The sequence below is a fragment of the Rhynchophorus ferrugineus genome, unplaced genomic scaffold (assembly GCF_030347505.1).
Source record: "Rhynchophorus ferrugineus isolate W39M unplaced genomic scaffold, kcgeb_rfMv2 rfM2, whole genome shotgun sequence".
In the NCBI taxonomy this organism is placed as follows: Eukaryota; Metazoa; Arthropoda; class Insecta; order Coleoptera; family Curculionidae; genus Rhynchophorus; species Rhynchophorus ferrugineus.
In genome coordinates, this window is record NW_027472581.1 from 70,668,613 (window position 1) to 70,692,008 (window position 23,396).

General features: G+C 30.1%; 1 protein-coding gene across 3 annotated transcripts in view; it reads right to left on the bottom strand.

Annotated features, from left to right (window-relative positions):
* The window catches only part of cpo (RNA-binding protein), a 555,476-nt gene continuing 532,080 nt past the window's right edge, over positions 1-23,396 (bottom strand). For all 3 annotated transcript variants that reach the window (XM_076394570.1, XM_076394569.1, XM_076394568.1), the window contains exons 7-8: positions 16,461-16,675; positions 1-4,547 (exon numbers count right to left, since the gene is read on the bottom strand). In XM_076394570.1, the coding sequence (XP_076250685.1) occupies positions 4,490-4,547; positions 16,461-16,675 (273 nt within the window). In that variant the 3' untranslated portion in view covers positions 1-4,489. The remainder of the gene's footprint in view (positions 4,548-16,460; positions 16,676-23,396) is intronic.

Sequence of the window (23,396 nt, forward strand, 5' to 3'; positions counted from 1 at the left end):
TTTTAAATACATATTTATTTCCCATCTTTTGGACCCTATACAAGTTATAGCTAAGTACAATTGTCAGGTAATACAATCTTTGTTTGGAATGCTTTTCTGTTTAATCTGAGAGGGCAAGATGGTGGGGTTGGGTATGTAATACAATTATTTGACTAGTATCAATATCCTTGTTCTTTGAGCCTCTACACAAAGAACATTTTAACGAACCGCGCGTTTGTTGTTAAATCAGGTCATACACTCCTGTCCCAGCGAATAAACGTCGTAGGCTCCGCAGAGTTAAAATCGAACTGTGCAAAGAATCTAAGAATGCTGTACCCATTAGGATGTTTGTTGTACTTATAATTCTAATCCAACAAATTTATCCAACACATTTTACAATATTTAAACTAATTACTACTATGGTTTCAATAATACAATAAAGATATGCATTCCCTGGTCGATTAACAGGTCTACTAAGGCTAGGTCAGAGGCTTATTTTAAGACAAAAATTTAGAGTACAGTCAAAAATATGAAATTCTTTAATGTAAGTTTATATGATACAATTCATATATAGATGTAAATAAAATAACGATTCGAAATATTCATAATAACGTCCCACTTATCTCTTACGGTTTAAACGCATTCGTAGATTATCTTGTTGACTCGATTTCAAATGAAACTTGTTTTGTCTTAAAAGTAGCATGCTCAATAAAAATGCTTAGCTGGGTACAAATACATAGCTACAGAGCAGATGAATATAATTTACAACTATTCATATTTTTTTTTTTAGAATTAGTTACGACTTGTTCCATGCGCTTGATTCACTCAGTCATTCTTTTCGGTATTAAATGATCTTATTCTATGGTAAATAAATATTTATCTTTATTATTGCGATACATTGCATTAAATTGACATTATTTTGTATTTGAACTTAATTAAGACTTTTTCTTAGTACTCATTGAAAATTAATGGAATAATGATAGTAATAGATATATTGCGTTTTTATGTTAAAGCTTCTTTCTTAATTGTAGCGACCGGGAACAAGTCGTAATATACTGTAGATATACTCAGCATCAGCAGCAGATTTAGAAAGAGTTACCGTTTGTTTCACTTATCCTTAAAAACCATATCTTAAACCTTAAATATTATCAAATTTTTCTTATTACATTATTAAACGCTAAAATTTAAGATGTCACTTGACATGGGGCACATATCATGATATGTTTAGAAAGTGTTGTTTATATTTTTTCTCATCGAATTTCTTTCACTAAATATAATCCTATCATCTAAAGCAGAGAAGGCGATTGTGGCTAGTTTATATAACGTTGATAATTTTATCACATATTTATGTCTGCTTTGTAGTTACTTTCAACATATTAACGTAGAGGGCGTAAGCGCTACGAAAAGCACACGTCAATCTACAACAATGTTGTTGTTGTTGTTGTTGGCCGATTAATATGTTGAAGTTAACAGGGTAAATAAAACGACATAACATTTTAATATTATTTTTTTTTCTTCAAGTAACCACACCCAAATTCGAATATTATAAAACAGAGTTACGACATCAAAAAGGTCGGATTGCATAATATATAACAGGTATTTATACTTTTTTTTTATTTAATTATTATTACTTTTTTTTTAATAATTAGTTAAGCTGATATGTTTTATGTAGTCCCCAGAAATGCCTGGATCTCCAGCCGATCTATACTGTGACCCACACCCACCTTACCGGTGACTCGTGATGTCAGTGCTTATCACGAATCGTTTTTTTTTTCTGACACGTCTTCAGGACGTGTCATTTGGACGGAAATATAACGCAGAACGGTCACGTGGTCATTGATCTGTGAAATTTGGTCAAATCACCAAAACACTATTTTCATTAACTTTCGGACATCATTGAGACGAGTTCGGTTGGTTTCTAGTTAATTATAATTATTGAGGCACGTATAATCATAGAAACGATTACTCCATCTATGAAGGAATACTAAGACTAATAATGCTAAGTTAGATTGATATTTTCATTTTTTCAACTATCAAGCACCAATCTGTATGTTTTTTTTTGTTTTTTATTTCTTTAATTGTTGGTGATTTTTATGTTATATTAGAAGTATTTCTTACGTAGTACTACGTATTAGAAATTGTAACGGTATTATAGTTAAAATCTATTAACAGTGCCTTAATTACAACTCATGTAGAATATTGAATATACATTAGCGGCGCCACTTAAAAAAATATTGTTTTCATTTGGTATGCAGAATAAATTGATGGTCTTAATTAGTGACGCCATCTAGACGGGTTTACGTTACCCGAAATATTGTATCCCCAAATTTGATTTGACCAAAGACCCGTGTAACCCGTTTTTATCTGCATTTTTTTAAAATCCTTTCCTCGGTATTGAAACCAACGTTGATAATTGACATGTCCCCAACAATAGCGCTAAACAACGATTAACATTGTGATTTCAATACTGGGAAAGAGACATTAAAATGTACATCTAGAAAGATAGTAATAGATATATCACATAAAATTCACACAAAAAGCACTACAATACTATTCTAGTAGAGAATTTTACCGATTTATTTCAATTTCAATGAAACAATACCGAAAAATCAAATCGAAACGGTACAACTAATGATCGATGATCGTTAGTACTCATTAATAAGAGAAGAACAATTATGAGAATAACCGCTAAAATTAAAAAAAATACCTCTGTTAAAAAATAATACTTACTAAATAAATAGATATTAATATATTAGGTTTTTCTCTTCATCTACCTAAATGTAAACTTTGGTTAAATATCTCATGTATCCGTATGTTGAGATATATTTTTCTTTTTTTTTTTACATATGTCTATATAATTGACAGTATTTTTTTATTATCAATATTAATTTATTGAAATTGTGCTATTATCATTATCCAAAAAAAAAAATAGTAAAAAAAACTTGTGCTTTCTACATGTTTGCATACGAATACATGAGTTCGTCTTTAAAGGTACAGAAAAATATTCTAACCAATGCTAAACTTAACCCTATATTATCTAGATATAATTTTTTTTTATTTTACTACTTCATGCATATTTTTTTAATTATTTGCAAGATAACAAATGCTTGTTTATTATTACTATAAGGTAATACTATTTAATAATATATGTAAGCAAAAGCTCTATATTTTATTTTTATTTATCAAAAATTAAAATTGATCTATAGTTTTTTTTTGTAATAATGAATGCAGGATTTTTAAAGATATCGTCATATTAATAAAGCAATAAAGATTTTTACTAATATTAAATAGATGTCCTGTAAGAAAGTCACTTTATATGTATATATGTATATATATATAGCTGATATGTTTTTGATGGACATGTCCTCATTTAAAGACCAAAATAAAATAGTCAATTGAAATAAGAGATATTCGAAATAAAAAGTCATTGTAGGCGTTGCGATTCCAGTTATCGTAGTCCCAACTATTTGACTTTTTGTTTTGGTTCTATTCGAGATAAACGGTCGTAAAATGTTACAAATAAAGCAAAATTTGGACTGGAAAGTCGAACGAAATTACCGTAATAAATAGTTATAATTAAGTAAATAATTTCAATCATTAGGACCTTCGGTTTGTAAATGAACTAGTGATATAAGGGACACTTGGGCAAATTACAATATATAACTATTTAATCTAATTTTTATTTTATCGAAATTAGTAAGGCACAGGTCCATATAACTTTGACAATTTCGTCCTGTTCATCGAAACAAATGAAGTCTGCCAAAATATATGGAATAATCCTGCACGTATCTAATCATAAGACTCAAAACCTATAGTGAATTCATTAACATTACTGAATTTTAATTTTTTGTTTATAAAAATCTAGAAGATCCTAACGTGCAACGAACTAATTCATCATTTACTTGTATCCAGTAAGAAAGAATAGTCTTATAGTAGGATGAAAAAAATTTGTAAAAAACTGGACGTATTTCAGTAAAAAATATTGACAACATCGAGAGCATCATCAGTGATTAAGAGTTAATGACTCAGCATGCCTTAGACTTTTATTGCTAACATTCGAATAAAATCATCGTGTAGAACTCTTCAATTTTAGGTACTAAGTACTACGGTTTAATGATCGGGAAAAAAGAAATGAGAGTTGTTAAGGTGGTACAATTAATGTTCCCCCTATAGAACGTCAATTGTACAAGATCTAGTAATGTAAACATTAATCTAAGACTTAAAATTTAGGGCACCTTTGGTTTAGCTTATCATCTTTTTTTAATATATTTAGAGATATTAGTGTGTAACGATCCCTCCAAAAAAACAGAAAAAATAATCTTTGGTGACGATCGTCGTTATCTAAAAAGTCGAGATGTTTCCACTGTTCTGCAAAAATTCTAAATAGATCAACTACAATAGATAACAGGTATAGGTTAAGATTTTTTCCTTAGAGTTTTATATGGTTAAGTTGTCCAGTCCTGATGACAAACACCACTTAACAATGACCAGCCATCATTGCCGCTTTCTGTCAAGTGCTGAGCGACATGTACGAATTAAGATTGTCCATTTTCTTCTCCTTTTGTTCCCTAAAATCAAACGAACGTATATATGATTTAGCCAGATCCTCAACAAATATAACTAACTCTAATTTTTATTGTAAGTAAACACTAAAAAGCTGCTAATTAACTTAACAAAACATGCATTAATACCCTAGTAAAATAAATTTTAATTCTGTTTTCAAATATTAACATATATTAATTAAATATCAATTTTGTGCTGAGGATTAATTAATTTATTTACTAAAGTAATAAAAATTTTAAATATTAGTAATTCTTAAGATAAGTTAATATTAAAAAATATATAATTTGTTAGACAGTAATGTAGCTTGGTAATGTATACGATTATTGCACCATAATATGTGCATCAAATAATATTTTAATTAAAATTCATGAATTAGTTGAAAATATCAGGATGGTATTTTTATTTCAGATAAATTCTGTTTTTAATGAAACTACTTTATATGATATTAGGTGCTTGCCTGTATTTTGATCAGCGATATCTATTGATAATAATGCGAAGTATTAAGATAAACAAATGTTAAACGACCCAATCTAAGTGTTAAATTCTATAAATTCGATAATTCTATACCCAAATTAACAGTTTTTCATTTAGTATTGCTGATTTATTCAGTGTATACAGACGCTAATCAGTGAAGCCTCAACATTTTCGACATTCATTGTTTTTGTTTCATCACAAAATGTAAGCGAAGAAACTTGGTCTGTGGTTAGTGACAAAGAACAGCCGAGAGGAATAAAACAGTTTGAAGACAACTAATTGAAAGACTTATTGGACATTGGGATAACCCAGCTCAAACTCGCAAGAGATGTTAAAAAATCCAAAAGGAGTGAAATTGGCTACTATACGAAATGACTGAAAATGTCATTTCGAATGTTGAAACTAATGTTGAAAATTAAATTAGGAAGTGGATTTATTACGGCAGTCTCAAGCGCAAAGATTAATTAATCGAGAACATTGTTCATTTCGCACGGTATCAACATGTTGGCAGAAAGATATATTAAAGATAATATATTTTGTACCAATTTTTTCCACTAAATTAATTTTTAAAGTTAATAAAATGAAGAAAATATAATATACAAATACCTAATAAAAATTATTAGTATATATAATAAGAAATAAGTATCAACTATTTGTTGTTGAGAATATGAAAGTCAATATTACAGAACGCCTTGAGAACATCTTCAAATCGAATCAAACCAATTAAATGAAGAACTACCCAACTTGAAAATAGTATTACACAAAGTGTAAATAAATAGCGATTCTAAGAAAGCATCTGACTTTTAATTAATTATTTTATTATTTTTAATCATATTTATTTGAACATAATGTTAGAATGGGAGTGGCCGGAAACATCATTGTCAGGCAAAGGTTTTCCTACTATGTAGGGTTATGTCTTTTACTGCTCATACTTTCTAAACTTTGATAACTTGATATTTTTCCTTAATAAAATATTAAAAAGTATTGGATTGAATTAATTTCTGAAGGAAGATTAGCGTAATTCACAAGCACTGAATTTTATTCATTAGATATGGTTTTTAGATACAGATATTATTAGATATGGTTGTTAATAATTGGTAAATGTTTCGTTGGAAGAAAGTTTCGAGAACAAAGTTTTTTTTACTTTAAGTGCTTTATGAAAAAGTCATTTTGGTTAATATAGAGATGGGACGGGACATTTCCACGGATTTTGCCACCCAATGATTTTTTCACTATTCGGTTCAAAGTAATTAGTTGCAATCTAATTGTAGTTGCCTTTCTAATGTTATCCTTAAATTTTGTCAATAGGCGTTTTTTGTTTTTAAATCGTCCACTAAATAATCTAAATTCATGTCGAGATTCGATATATATACTACATGGAAATGCGGAGAAATCTTTCAAACAACAATTGCGTTTTAAGAAGTCATGTTATACTAATAAAATTTTATGAAATATTAGACTGCTGCCTCTTGTTTTCAGAATCACCTGTCAAGAGAATTATGAATTATTAACCTTCATACGTAAATAGAAAAAAAAAATCTTGGCATCACATGAAATGTGTAATTTGACTGGGAAAATCCAAGTTAAAAAGGAAATGAAAAGTTTGGTGTAAATAACATACCAGAGACTTGGATTATATAGATAAACTTTAGTACCTTAAACATATATCATATTTAGGGATCAGTGACAGTAATAGACAGAAAACTATAAAGTTCATGGTAAAATAGCGAGGAACACTGTGAATATAAACAGTGATTTTCATGGATATTTTCAGACGAAAACTGTAAACCAGATAGTTACAAGAATCACAAGAAGCTTCAGTAGACAATTCACAGTGTGAAGCGGTTGAATTATAACAGTTCCTCAATAATCGCTCAACAAAATAATATCTTATTAACATACTTAGAATGATATGATTTAGGTTAAATGTGTGCAATTTTGTTTGCTGATGTTTGAACTTTTTCTCATTTTGAAAATAATTCCATTATTTGTACAGAAGCTCTTGTCGAAAAAATTGGATCAGATTCCTAAACTTATTAAAGCCATTTATTGGAAAGAAAATTTATTTCTTATTAGACCTAGTATTAAGCGGCTATATACGACTGATAGGTTAGAATTAAAGGTAAATTACCTATTGTTCAAATTATTGATTGGACTGTAACATTCCATTAACACATATTCAGGAATATTATCTTGTAGCTTATATTTCAGTGGCTTAATATATTTTCAAGCTATACATAGTCTATCCAAAGTTATTTTTTATATACGTCATCAAGATGTTTAATGTATTGCCTGTCGCAATTTGTAAATTCATTTTAGAATCAGACAATATTTTTCTTCTCACTTGATGTCTGATAAGTACGAATACGTAACCGAACTAGCCCGCCAAAGTGATAAGAGGTTATACACCGGTAAACGTTATATTAATGCTTTGCTTGTTTTGATAAATTTCAAATTATTACTACTATGATTGAAAATTCCGAAGCCAGACAGAACAGATTGCGTCTCCAATCAGTCACTTTTAAAAGGAACGACATAATGTATATGAAATCTTGCCAGTAAAATTCGTTAGAGAGGCAAGCATTTTTACTGTTAAATATTAATTTGCTGCGATATTTATTTAAAATACGTTTTAGCGTGTTGCAGCTGTACTGAATATTAGTATGGACACGGTCACTGAAATATCTCAAAAAATGAAAAATATAATCAATATCAACTTGATGTTAGCTCCATCAGAGATTAAATATGTGAAATGTATAAAAACAGTGAGTAGTTTTTCAATACAAACATAACTTAATACAATTATTTCAAAGGAAATTGTTAGTCTGAAAAATATCGAAGAGGCCTAATGGAACTTCCGGATATTGCTTTTAAAAGAATACAAATTGTAAAAGCATATAATTAAAGGACTTATTATTCCAATTTATGTATTTAGATGAGACATAGATATTTCAGAATGGGACCAATATATCTCATGGTAAGATGATAATAAAAATAGTGTTATGACAACAAAAGTTGTTGGAAAAAGTTAAACGCTGGAATAACAATTATTAATAATTCATTGCAAGATATTCATGCATGCATGTAAAAAATTTATGTGCACAGATATGTGTGTAATTGTTCAGAATATACATGACCATTTGGTTAAAATGTGACAAGAGAGAAAGAATAGTTACTGTTTTGCAGATATGGCAAATGCTTTAAGGAGAATGCAGTGATTAAATCTGGTTTTATGAAGAACGGTTTATACAAGTATTAACAGACTAAACGAAGGAGAAACACAGCGACATCAAAATGTCTTTACAAAGAAATACTGTACCGAAGTACACAACAGCTAAGCTCAAAAGGTAAATATGCTCTCTAATGAAAGTAAAATATATTACTTGGATATACAATTGTAAATAAGGTGGATTAGGCCTAGAGGGGATACAACTACAAACGCGCCTAGTACTCTAATTTATAGGTGGTATGGAAAAGAGTTCAATGTAAATATAATCAAACGCAACCCTAACCTACAAACTATTATAAATGTGTACATACTGAACTGTGCACAAATATATGCATTAGATTTACTATAACGTTAAAATAAATTATATTTGATAACAGTATTTTCGTTTAATTATTTTATTTAGATTATAATTTTCTTGTATTTCAAAGCCAAACTGAACTAAAACTCACTCAAACACTCAAACAGAATTGATACGGCAACATTGCGACGTCACAAATTTAGATGACGTATGTAGAAAATAACAGTGGATAGACTGCAGCTATCTAATAAATTGTGTTTATTTTAATATTTAGATATCTTTACTGCTTCATGTATTAGTTTATATTGAATATTGATCAAAATACGTATTATAAATGGTTTATATTTTATGACAACTACTCTAAGTCCTAACTATTTTGAATTATTTAAAATGCTTATAGTATTAGTCGTCCAAGTTGATCATTTAAGTTAAAAATCGAGGGTTATTTTATCATGATTACTATTATATTATTAATTGGTACTGTGTTCGATATATTGTATTATGGTTTTAACATATTCGTCAAAAGTTCTGTTTAGAGTCTGAAATTAAATTTAACATCGAACAACAGTACCAAGTTTGTTTGTGTGAAAAACAATATTGAACAAAAAATGAAACACATACATACAAAACACTTAATTTAGTGACGATTATTTTTCTAATCTAAATTCGTAGTCCAGTTTCACCTACTTGTTAATAGTGTAATAATTATATTTACTATTGATTAAATTATGTTTTAACATTCAATAATCTGTCGATGGTTAGTACTTTATTAAATATAATATTGTCTATAGTTTACTACAAAATGTGTTAGATTTGCATACCTTTGGTAATTTCAATGTTAGCTCGTCGCATCAAATGTCATATGAAAGCCTGCGTTTTAGAGTATGAAAAACATGTTAGAATTAGTTAGTTTGACCAAAAGTTACATTTGAATATAAGTAAAGTTGTTAAAAAAATATTTCTCATTCGATCAATATGATTATGCTACTTAGACTTACTTAGTAATATTACATGAATAAGATTGTGATGAAATAAGTTTTGAATTTGAGTATCCGACGGGAAAGGGTGGGAATGTTCAAATTATAGATCTTTAAGGTAACGCCTCAACTCTGTCACAGAAATGACCTTGCATCTTTCCGTTATCAAGATTGCAAAAATAAATTTAATGGTTTAATTAAATATAAATAGAATTTTGACATTACGATTCTAACTTGTCTGATGAAGATGGTTTAAATGAAATTACCATTCAGAAAACGTTGAAAAGATGCTTGATATTGCCATATACTATTGGAGGGTAAAATAGTGTGAGATTCGTGAGACTGTGGACATTTGAATACAACGGTCGGTTATATCACAATTAATGAGAGATGAAAAAGCTCATAACAAGAATACATTTTTAAAAGATTATTCAAAAATCAGTTCTCACAATAAGCTCATAAAAAATATATTAATATAGTTTCTGAAGTGGATCTGTCGTAAATTAGGCGAAGATGATTTTCCATGGAAAATCATGATATTTGAAAAAAACCAGCCTTGATACTCAGTAAATAGTACAGCGCTGATATTCAAATATTTGTTATTAGAAATTGTTGCCTAGAAAGTACTATTTTTATTTCAATTTAAAAAGTTTATGACTTAATCGATAATTTTAAAGATTTTGAGTTGGTATGAACAGGAGTTAAAACATCTTCTAGTATCATAATTTTGATTCATATTAATATAATCATTAGGGTATTTTTATTGTGTTAAGAATCATGTGATCTTACTGGACTACGAATGAAGATTATAAGGAAGTTGGAGGGGGAACCGACCTCTGTTGCCAGCGCCATTTTGCTCTTGGCGTACTCGATACGTATGGGGCCACGATCCGACGACAGCAGGAAGGAGCCCTGGAGCTGGGACATGACGCGCGTGGCGCCCCCTACGTCACGGTACTCGACAAAGGCGACAGGCGATGATCCGGCTGTGCCGGTGACACCACTGACCCCCCCCTGCTTGTTGGCGTGCACACGCAGGCGACAAAAGCCGGGAAAGCTGTGCAAGAAAGACCGGTGCTCAGCGGCTGGTGATCAGCTGCACGCGAGGGATGACGTGTGTAAGTGGGACCTGCGTCCTGAAGGAATAATTTTTTCGGTCTTTTCACCGAAAATAGAAAAAGTAGATGTTCTTTTGGTGTTAATTTATATATTATACTGTTAAATTTATATATTTTATCCTTCTATAGAGCAATCAAACAAATGATATTTTTGATTTTGATATTTTCTTTCATATATACTAGACCGTTAATTAATTTTGAGGGCTTTATAAGATATACGTGCTAATTTTAATTTAGGGGGTAACAAGATAGATTACCCTACATTTTTATCATCTTAATCTTCACTGTCTCAGATGATATTATAAGGAGAAACTAACAGGTCAATTGAAAAGTCCCCGGCCTGACGCATAGATGGTGCTACTAGAATTAAATCTATATGTTTTGTAGTTAACCCTAACCCTCAAAAGTTGCGTGTATAAATTTGACGCTGTCGGATCATTTGTTTGTGAATTATAGCATTTTGAGTGAAGCAACTTTTGTTATTGTGAAAAAAATGGATAAAAAGGAATTTCGCGTGTTGATAAAATATTGCGTTTTGAGAGGAAAAATACAGTTGAAGCAATAATTTGGCTTGATGCCGAGTGTCTGGACACTGATCCAGGAAAGTCAATACTCAAGGATTGGTATACTACGTTTAGACGTGGTGAAATGAGCACCGAAGACGGTGAACGCAGTGGACGCCCAAAAAAGGTTGTTACCGACGAAAACATTAAAAAAATCACAAAATGATTTTGAATGACCGTAAATTGAAACTGAATAAAATAGCAGACACTCTAAAGATATTAACTGAACGTGTACATCATATCATTCACGAATATTTGGGTATGAGAAAGCTCTATGCAAAGTGCTCGAGACCAGAGTTCACTTTTGACCAAAAACAACAACGAGTTGATGATTCGGAGCAGTGTTTGAAGATGATCAAGCATAATAAACCCGAGTTTTTTTGTCGATATGTGACAATGGATGAAACATGGCAACATGGAAATATGGAAACATTCCGAAGTCCAATTGACAGTCACATAGTGGACTGCACACGATGAACCCGCTCCAAAGCATGGGAAAACGCAACAGTCGGCTGGCGAGGTTATGGCGTCTGCATTTTGGCATGCGTATGGAATAATTTTCATTGACTACCTTGAAAAAGGAAGAACCATCAACAGCGACAATTATATAGCGTTATTGGACCATTTGAAGGACGAAATCGCTGAAAAACGGCCGCATTTGAAGAAAAAGAAGGTGCTGCTTCACCAAGACAATGCATCGTGTCAAAAATTCATGAATTGGGCTTCGAATTGCTTCCGCATCCACCGTATTCCCCAGATCTGCACCCCAATGACTATTTCCTGTTCTCAGATCTCAAAAGAATACTCGCTGGGAAGAAATTTTCGTCGAGTGAAGAGGTGATCGACGAAACTGAGGCCTATTTTGAAGCAAAGGACAAATCGTACTACAAAAATGATATCGAAAAGATAGAGGGTCGCTATAATCAGTGTACCACCCTTGAAGGGAATTATGTTGAATAAAAAAACTGATTTTGGCAAAAAGATGTGTTTTATTACTATGGTAGGCCGGGGACTTTTCAATTGACCTGTTATGTGAAATCATCATAAGATATAGTTGCAACTGGTGCAATAGAATGATTTCTTGACTGAAAGAAAAATTGTTTTCATACAAGTAAAATTAAGGCGAAAAGAGCCTCAAAATTAAATGGCCATCTTAATATGTAAGATATAAATATATTAATTTTTAATTTGTTTTCTTACAACAATTATGATATTAAACAGCATTTAATAATTGAAATTAGAACAGAAGTAGAAATCTGAACGTGAGAGTCCTTAATGATCTATTTTAATCGCCTGGTTTTTAATCTATGTATATTGTTTTTTGGCAAAATTCTCTTAATTTATTTAAATTGGCGATAAATAAGTACTTAAAATCACTTGTCTTAATTATACGCTCCTAATTAGCACTGTTAAAATGTTGTTAATAATCGAAAATATACATTCGTATAATAGTTTTTCTAAAATTGTTCTGAATATAATGATATTAGGCATTGGAATTAATTCATAGCGTTTTACTAAGTTATAAAAATGTAGCATTTCGTTGGTCTGTTCAACCACTTATTACTTGAGAAGTAACTGTTGTTACTGTCGGAAATTTATAAAAGAATTTTTTAAAAATAATGTTGATTATCTAATAAATCACTTGATAAAGTATTTTTGTTTACAGTGTAATTTTGTTCTAATTTTCTTCTATTTATAAACAAATCTCTTTGTATTAAAATATGTCTCTTTGTATTAAAATATGTTAAAGGAAAAAATACTCCGTTGTTATTCGGCCATATTATAAAGCCAAATTAAAAAAGTTAAATATTCCTCTGATATTTAAATCCGTAATTATCGAAGTAGATAAACTAACCAGATTAATTAAAATCGATGATTGGTATGGAATTAGGAATTAAGTTTTCAAAGTCATATTTGGTAATGGTTTAATCCTTTATACTTCATCTCTAAACTATGACGAAAATTTAAATATATAAGAGATCTAAATATGAAAGAATAATGCTTTCTCGATTTATTAATTAACGTCAAATATCCGCTTTTTGCTATTTTTACTTAAAATAACATGATTATTTGGTCAATCGTATTCATATTTAGGTCATACATATTTGATATTCTTCCAATGCTTATTACTGTTATATATTATTGTATGAGTAACATTAAAAATGCAGGTTTTCGTTGTGTCTTTCAACCATTTATTCTCTATGAGTAGCTCTTGTTAATAGTTAATTTTACCACATGTTATTTAAGTAGAGAATAAATAACAACAAACAATATATATTGCACTAAATATGTATTTTTGTTATAATGACGACAAATATGAAAAACGGTTCTTGAATTGAGTTTTGCTTCATGATATTAAAAAATATTTGGTTTGCGCGTTTTAGAAATGAATATACTGATTTGTAAGATAAAGAACGACACAAATATTCGACAAAATTCAGTGAAGAATTGATGGAATTGATTGACAAATCAGATTATTAGCGAGGATACGGTTAAACTTCATTTTAAACTATTATTTTATCAAAGATTCGCTACGAATTAATTACAACACTTGATACCTTAGTTACTTAAACTACACTTTGATATTGGTGTAATATTTTTTAATCGTTCTGTATTATACTACCACTAAATCACTTTTATGTTCCTTCAGGACGTTGTTGTGATCCCGGGAGGTGCATGTGCCGGCCTCTGCGGCTAGTGTACAAAACTACGTTAGATGTATTAAATCAGTGGCGTCCACGATTTCCTCTCTCGCACGTTACCTCTGTGAATCGAACGAAGAGAAAGAATTCATGGAGACACTGTCGCTAATTATTTTGTCTCGATTCTACTGCATATTAGGATGATAAGGTTAGTACACAATCATGCAGCACCAAAAATTTAAGTCGATACTAGTGAATCAGTGATAATGAGGTGCTTTAGATCTTTTAGAAAATAACCAAATATAATCACGTGATCGATATTACTTTTAATAGAACTGAGATTTGTAAATTATGCATTCATTATTAGTGTTGATGTGGTTAATATTATGAAGTGACTCTAAGAAATATGTACATAACAGTTTTGCATTTAAACCATTTTACTAATTAATATATCTATATATTCTACGCTGATATATTGTGTTATTGACATATTATGTTGACCCATATATTATTAACACTTTAGAATGAAGCATGACGAATAACTCTTTAATTTCAAGAGGTTCTAGTAGGTCGCATGTAACATCGATCGTCGTTTGGTTGTTATTCTGAATAAATAATTTCCGTCTTTTATAAAGACCTATATTTTTACCAATAGCGTGAATTAGTCTTGATTATCCATTTTCCTATACTTTTCATTTAGTGTAAATTATATTTTCCTCGACATTATACTGTATTCTTCCTGAAGAGTACTACTGACACCCACTGAGTGCCGTTTGAATCAATTTTTAGATATACTTCATCATAAAAATCTGTGTGTATTTGTTTCAAAACCAGTAATTTTGATCAGTGGCTAAATTTAATTGGAACAAAATCACAATCAATAAATTGTATTTGAGTACAGTAGTTAAGAAAACAATATAAAATTGTTATACAAAAATGAAATGCTGCCAGATAGTTAGGAAAGTGAAAAGCTGGCATTATGTAAAGATTCGGTATTATAAAAGCACTTTCTGGACGAATATCGGTTCGAATATATCAGTTTCAGAGTTATTCTATATGCTGGAACAAGCAGTGGAGACAATTTTTGCTTCAGGATACATCCAGATTCCATCTATGGAATCTATGGAATGTTTTTGGTATTATAATCAACATACCAAATGAAATGAAAGTCTATAGACCTATCATCTCACTGCTATCAATAATGTCTAAGTTATTTGAAAAAAAAACTCCTGTTCAAGAATAAAACTGATTATAGGGAGAAATTTAATACCTATACGCCAATTTGGTTTTACCAATATTCAACAATTGACAAGGTTCATAGAAAAACAGATATAATTGAAAATGTTTATGAAGGTAAAAATGTATGTTCAACTATATTCTTAGATGTCGCACGCCCTCGATAAGGTATGGCATAACGGTCTTGCTCATAAGCTACAGAAATTTTTAGCAAAACATACACTGAACTATTAAATAGTTATAGGAAATTATAGTCACAATGTCAAACAAGAGGATGCCTATTCTATAATGAAAGAAGCTAAAACAGGTGTAACACAAGAAAGTGTACTGGGACTAATTGTTTATCTACTCTACACATATAATATACCACAAATTGAACATATCACAATAGCTACATTTGCTGATGATATTGCGATTCTTGCTGTTGAAGACAATAGCGAAGAACAGGTAAGTGGCAGCATAAATAATTGGACCCAAATTCTATCTGGAAAATGAACATTAACAGAAGCAAAATCATCATCCCAAATAAAATTTTGCTGGAAGAACACGTAAAAAAGAAAAGAAAAGAAATGGAGTTCAAATATACGAAAATATGTCGCTTAATATGAAGAAAATCACAATTATCGGTATATAATAAATTGATATTACACAAGCAAGTATTGAAACTATATGGACATACGGCATTTAACTATGGGGATGTTGTGCGAAAAGTAATATAAATACAATACAAGATTTCCAGAACAAAGTCCTCAGAAGTATTTGTAGGTGCATCCAGACTGAATGCTTATACTGAAACCGTCAGATACCGACTGTCAAGAGATGAAATCAAGAGTCAGGAAATCAAGAGAATTGCAATGAGAGATGAGGAGATCCAGATTCTATTCTCATGTCAATATCAAAGTATTACAACTCTTGGATAATACTAGAACAGAACACAGACTCAAAAGAATCAAACTAGCTGATATTGTGCAGTGTAGTGTAGTGAGTGGCAGCCGTTCTGGCCTGGAACAATCTTAGTCTCCTATTTCTCCAATCGCTTTCTGTAATCTTAATCTATATCTTATTCTGAGCTCCTCGCTGCGTCTTTTATCTAAACCATCTGTTTTTTGATATACACCAGAATAGTGCTACAGCGATATAGTTTGCTACTTGGATACGTTAAAACTATTCAATCTTATAAAATGTTAGCTAAAGTGCTGCATAAACATATTTGAGGTTCATTGACTTTTAATGTTTAGTTTTCGTTTTGATAATTTATTTAATTAACAAAGATACTTTTTTGACATATTAATTTACAAATCTCAGTTATTTTTAACGTGGTTGCTTAATTTGTTTTAATAGGTCATCAGTAACTAATGGTGTAATAGAAAGAAATACCAACCTGGCGAAGATCTCTTTCAGTTCATGCTCCGACACAAACTGGCCCAAGTTGGCCACGAACAGCGTGGAGCAAGGCGGATTGCTCACTCCCAGAGCCGGCTGCGATGAATTGGAGCCTACCGGTGAAGCCAGAGCTGGACTAGGCAGAAAATGCGGCAATGAAGCCGCAGCATGGACTGACGTCAAGGCGGTGGGATGTGGCAAGGACATCGGTGGCTAAAGCAGAAATATTTTATTATTTATTCTAGTTTAACACTCATGGAAAATATTAATTAAAAGCATTACATTTGACGCATTATAATGAGGGTGATTAAAAATATATTTTTACATATCTAAATTTCCTTTTAAAACTTTTCATGAACGTTACTTTATTATTAATTTTCAGAGCTTGGTCTTTGTTATGCAATTATATATTTAATAGATTATATACTAATAGTTCAAATAAAATGTTTTTATGATTTGAATAAAAACAATAATACAAATAAGCAAAATAGATGCATGTAGGACAAGAGCATGGTAATAATGAAATATATTTTCAAATTAACGCTTGGTGTTTTGATTTACCATCGATTGATTTTAAAACGCCTCTTTTTCTTATAAAAATATATTTGTTATGATAATTTAGCTACACCAACAGGTTAATTGTGTAAAGGAAGATGTCACATTCAACTGTAATAAATACTAATATAAGTTAAATTAAATTTTGAAAAAATAAATAGTAGAGTCATGTGTTTCTGGAAAACACGAATGCATCAAATACATTTTTTTGTTCTATTTGGATCATTCAAATTCCGGGATAACCCGTCAATCTGATGCTTTATAAACGTCGAGCTTCAATTGAACTCTTGACCCAACGGGGTAAAACACTTTAATTAACTTTGCCATTATATTGGCCCAGCGTCCACCATCCTCGATGTAAAATACGGGGTCTGTTGGATGTGTGCCGGGTAAGTCTATTATTATAAAAAGTTGTATTTTTAATAATTAAAATCCTTCATAATAATTGTGTTAAACTGTAAAGTCGTTGAGAAGTTTATATTGTGAATGGGTCCTATTTAACAAATTTTTTGAATATCAACATCAGCAAAGGTTATGAGATTTCGTTATAAGGCATATAATATTAAACACTTGAAAGATAATTAAAATGCAAAAAGTAAAATGTAATAATTGATAACTTCAAGAAGCAAATGGAGTAATTCTTGATACCACTTCTGCAACTACTCTAAAAGCAGGAAAAATGGTTCCATGTGAATTGATTGAAAATGGAATCTCCAACTATTTAAACATTGCAACATTTTTATTACTTGCGAGGCAAAGATGCATTTTCTTTAGCGTATTATGATTGGCGATCAAAAATGTATCTACTACAATAATTCCAAGTGCAAAAAGTCATGGGTTAGTCCGGAAGTGCAATCCACATCTACACATAAGCGGAATATTTATGGATGTAAAGACTTGCTGTATAAATGCTGTGATCAGCAAGACGTATTGTATTACGTGCTTCTAAAACCGAATTAAACTATTACTCCAGATGTCTAGCGACCGGCAATAGCCAGTACTAGACGCAAAGTTTCCTATTTCCTGACAACGTTCGGTCACACTTGGCAGGAGTTGTTGCAGCTCTAATGAGAAGCTCTACCGCATACCGCGTACTCACTAGACGTAGTGATTTCTGATTACCACTTCCTATCGATGCAGCATAGCTTGAAAGACGGCTTCGAAAAGCTGAAGAAGTGCAAAAATGGATCGATGATTGAATCGTTGTGAAAGCAACATTCTAACGTTTTTTCGTCACGGTATTGCCATGTTGTCAGATAGATGAGAAAATGTTGTAGAAAATGAGGTAAATAATTTGAATAACATATATTTTAGATGTTCTTAAGAAATGTCTTTTTAAACACCTAATATTTTCTTGTCTAAATACTAGATCTTTAAGACAGGTACTGATCGTACAATTCTTTTAACTAATCTTTGGTAATTAGAGGCCAATTAATTAAAAGAAACAATAAATATGACTTAGCTCATAACCAGAAAATATTCACAGAATATATTTTATAAATAATGGATTAATTTCTTTCAAAATATTTATGTTTACAGTTCAATTTTGATCTAATTTCGTTCTATTTATAAACTAATCTCGTTATTGTATTAAAAAACTGTGTGTAAAGTAAAAAATACTCCGTTGTTATTCCGTCAAATTAGTTAAATATTCCTTTGATATTTAAATCAGTAATTACCGACGTACATAAACTAACCGGATTAATTAAAATTGATGATTGGTATATAATTATGAATTAACTTTTCAAAGCCATGTTTGGTGATGGAATAATACTTTTTAGCTCATCCTAAACTATGGCAAAATTTGAATATAGAGGAAATCTAAATATGAAAGAATAACAATTTCTTGATATCAGGAATTAAATAAATATGTTTAAAATATTATATCAATTTATCGTAAATTTTGTTTTATTTATTAGCGTTAAATATAAAGTTTGATATTAAAGATTTTAGAGAAATGCATATTTCTTTAGGACATTTTATAAACTATTATTCATTAACTTTTAGGTTTCTGTTTTGTTTCGTTAAATAATTTCGATATTTGTACGTATGAAATTGTTTTCCGTTATAAGTATCATGATTGTTTGGTCAAATTAGTTAGATATTCTTTTAACGTTTATAAAATTGTACGACGAGAGAAAGTACGTCCCAGAACGCTAAACAAATTTGAAGGCACAGAATTGAAGGAGATGCTTAATTGAAATAGAAACAAGGATTTAGTTTACTTATTACATAGTTATTATTATAACTACTTTTCGTTTATTAATATTTTTACCTATTAAATTGATTTTTTGAATTCATTTGTATTGTGATAAAGGTAAGGTAATCAATAGTATTGAAGGCTGAATAAACTGATTATGAAGATTTTAATTTATTAATGTTGCCTTATAGCTTAATTTTTTAAATACTCGAAATTGTCAACAATTGTTTTATTTTAGTGTTATTATATTTGTGTCTAAAGAAGTTAGAAAAATGGGTCGACTCTATTAATTTCGGTACGTTTCTTATCACGGCAATGTAACTTTTCATACAGCATTATATAATGATTAGGATCTTCGTGATGTTTTTTGCAGAATTCAACTTATCGCTCTCCTATTCATTTAATTTAGTTCCACCGAACTTTTAGTCTTAAGGCTTAGGGAACTCAACAACCTCTCTGACGATATGCTTATGAGTTGATTGAGAAAATTAACACAGAATAAAAGCAGGAATGGCGAAAAATATCGATAGCTGTAAATGAGTGTATTGAACTTTTAATTGCAAATAAAAACAATGTTATTAAAACATACGGTTTGTGAAGGGGACTATCGAAATTTTCCTTTATTATTAAGTGAATTTTGCGTAAAAAGTAAGACTGGAGCGGAATAACTTCGATATGAAAACCTACGTCGGTTTTTTAGGAACGTATCGAACTTTTGTTGTATTTTTTAAAATATCGATATATTTCTCTGCGCCCGACATCCTTTTTTATTTATATATTATTTTATTTATGCATTTATTGTTATCTGTTTTATACCACTATGTTTTATTACTTCTTCGTACCGTTTCCCAAATTCTTAAATTACGGTAAATCAAAGATAATAGTTTTATGGTTGCAACTGTAAATATAAATTATAACTATTTTATAAAGCAGAAACTAATGCCAAAATAACCAAAGTTATTGATGTGTAGTTATGATCTATGGATATTTTGAAGCATATATAAACGCCACATAGAAAGTGGTTTCTGCTGGATCTTGGTGGCAGCGTATCTAGCGTGTAGTCTTTCCTTTTTACGCATTGCACATTCGTTATGGCTGCAGCTGGAGAAGTGAGTGCATAATAGCAAGAGTATTGTTTATTTATTTATTTAAGATTTTAGCTTAATCCCACTACTAATCTTAGTCTAGTAGGATCTCATGCGTTTGTTTTTGTTGATCTCATTGCACGTCTATTATTGTTAGTATTAGGACATAAACTGGCCCATCGTGCATTACCTTCCCTTCGTACCATGTGCACCTGTCATACTTCAGTTTTAGTTTGTCAACCAAAGGTGGTTCCTGTTGATTGTCGGTGGCAGAGTATCTAGCGTGTGACTTTGGCTTTTTCCCTTTTACGGATTGCACGTTTATCATAGTCGGAGTTAGAGAAGTGAATGCACAATTACAACAGAGTGGCTTATTTATTTATTTACTTATTGATATAATGAAGATTTTAGCTTTATCCTAGCGAGTACTACTAACCCTACATAGTGTTAGGGTATAAACTGGTAAGTCGTGCGTTATCAACCAATTATTTTATTATTTTATCAATCAATCAAGTTAATTTCATTTAATATTACTAACAATTGAGAACGTTGATTTGAGAATTGAACAAATTTGAAGCATGCTTTATTTTTTTATGCCCTTTAACTAAACAAACCAATGAACGGGACTATCCCAAATTACGATCAATCGTATCAATATCCAAACAATACCGATAGGAAAATTTTCCGCCTGGCCTGCGTCACTCAAATTACGTAATAAGCCGTCAATCCGGCGCTTCGTGAGCGTCATACATCAGCTACAATTTCGAGTTGATGGGATGAATCCATTTTAATTACTATCCGAATTATAAGTTCCCGTCAAAATATTGAAAATAAAATAAATGGATTCCTTCTGTATGATCAGCGATGTGCATATAGGCCTTTAAAAAAGTAATTATTATTTGTGCGCACCCGATATAGCTATATATTGTGTATTCTATTTACAGTTCATTCTATTGGGTTTCTTATATCTGTTATTTGGCCTTTTTTTTATTAGATCTAATTTTAATTAGGGCCTATCACTAATTTTAATTTGTTGCCCTTTATTTTGATAGTAAAAATTAGATATTATTAAATATTATACTATTATTAACTTATTTTACTTATTTGAAAATATTTTATTTCTATTTCAGATTTATTTGTAAAATCTATGTTTATAATTTTTGTTTCTGTGGAACTCTATCAGCTAGAATAGTGTTTTGTTTCAAGATGCGGTTTGTGTACTATTTCCAGATTAATAAAAGTGTGCTATGTACTCGTGCATTTTATATAAGGTCGTGTAGAACAGTGTATGTTGAAGATGTATCTATGCATCGTTAATTAAATATATTAATATTACATTGAAAATATGTTAACAATTTTGAGCATATATCTAGTATATATCAATATCAGTATGTATTTTGGATCAAATTGCATTATGTTAAAAGCTAACTTTTAACGTTTAAAATAATGTAAGTTTTCATAATTTCAAAATGTACGATAAACGTTTTCTCTTAATAAAACAGTGTACTTGATTATGAATGATGGATATTCATATTTAACTAAATTACTTAATATACGTATATATTTGGGTTTTGTTTATAAAGCTCAACAGTATTAAAATTTCAGCGTCAACATTGGAATGTTAATTAGTTTAAACGCAAAACATAAATCAAGATTTTGATTTTGAAGAATTTATAATATTTTGTATATTATATAGAAGAGAATCATATAAATATATATTCAAAGAAATATATGAAAACTATAGATGTACGAAGGTTGTTTGATAAGTATCTATGTGAGGTATGCCAGAGGGGGCAGTTCATATTTGTTAAGTGAAATAAATAATGAGAATAATTTGTTTTCGTTAATACAATATTTCAGAGCAATACTGTGAAGCAGTCATGTCGGCCTATGGAATAATTATGAATCAGTTAAATATAACAACATGGAATCCGAATGACCACGCTAGAATAATAATTAATGTAGAATAAAAATCGCAGTGATTTTTAAAAATGAAAATAAATGATGATATTAGAACAGACCTCACTCAGAAAATAAAGGATAGTGTTCGTTAAAATTAAATGAGTTTGAAGACTCTAAATAACGCAACTATGTTGGGACGACTATAAACACAGGTCAGAAAATTTTACTGGACAGTTGCTCACTGTTATAGACTATAAGCGAATAAAGGTTTGAGCTTCACAACGATGTACATTGATATTAAATTAAATGAATGCTTTTTAGTTTGGGTTTGTTTATAAATGCTTATGATGATGCATTTGGAAATGAAAAATATCATCTGTCATTCTGGTTAACTTTGTGTGTTGATTTGGTTGCGCACCTACTATATTTACAAGCATGCAGTAATGATTATTGAACTAATGAGACTATTATTATTTTTGAAAATCTGCGTCTAAAAACGACTTGATATTAGAAAAAAATACTTCGAAAACAAATTATGTGGTTATTTTTGAAAATTTGTTTTAATACATTAGTGTATTTTTAGAGGGAATACAATATAATATACTTATCATTTAACTGTCGTGTTTATAGATTGAGAAATATATATAGCAAAATATGTATAGAAAATATTATCTTAAATTATTTTCATATTGATCAATAGAAAAATCTGATTAAAATAGTATTTAATTACGGAAAAATTATGTGCATTGAACAATTGCTTGGCTGGGGACAATAAGGAACTTCAAACTAGTTCTTGTCATAGGATATTCTGTTATAATCACAACATAAAAATACTACTACTACTATTATTATTATTATTCTTTGTTATATATAGGATCTTTTGAAATTTCTTTTTAATTTTTTTGGAACAAAAATAACTATGTATTTCCGTTTCTATAATAATTACTGATGAAGGGCTGTATAAAATAGGAAAAAATATAACTTGTAAAAGATGATTCCATCTATTTCTGATATGATTCAGATGATTATATAAATTGTTGCGTTTCTATTTCAAGTAATTAAGCAAACCATTTTGTTTTAAATAGGGAAAAGTTACAGTTTATTATAAAGACTTTCAAACTTTTTTCTTCTTTTAAGTTGAATCAACGTTGAGTCGGGAATTAAAGAAAAAGTAATGCGAAAACAAACTCAA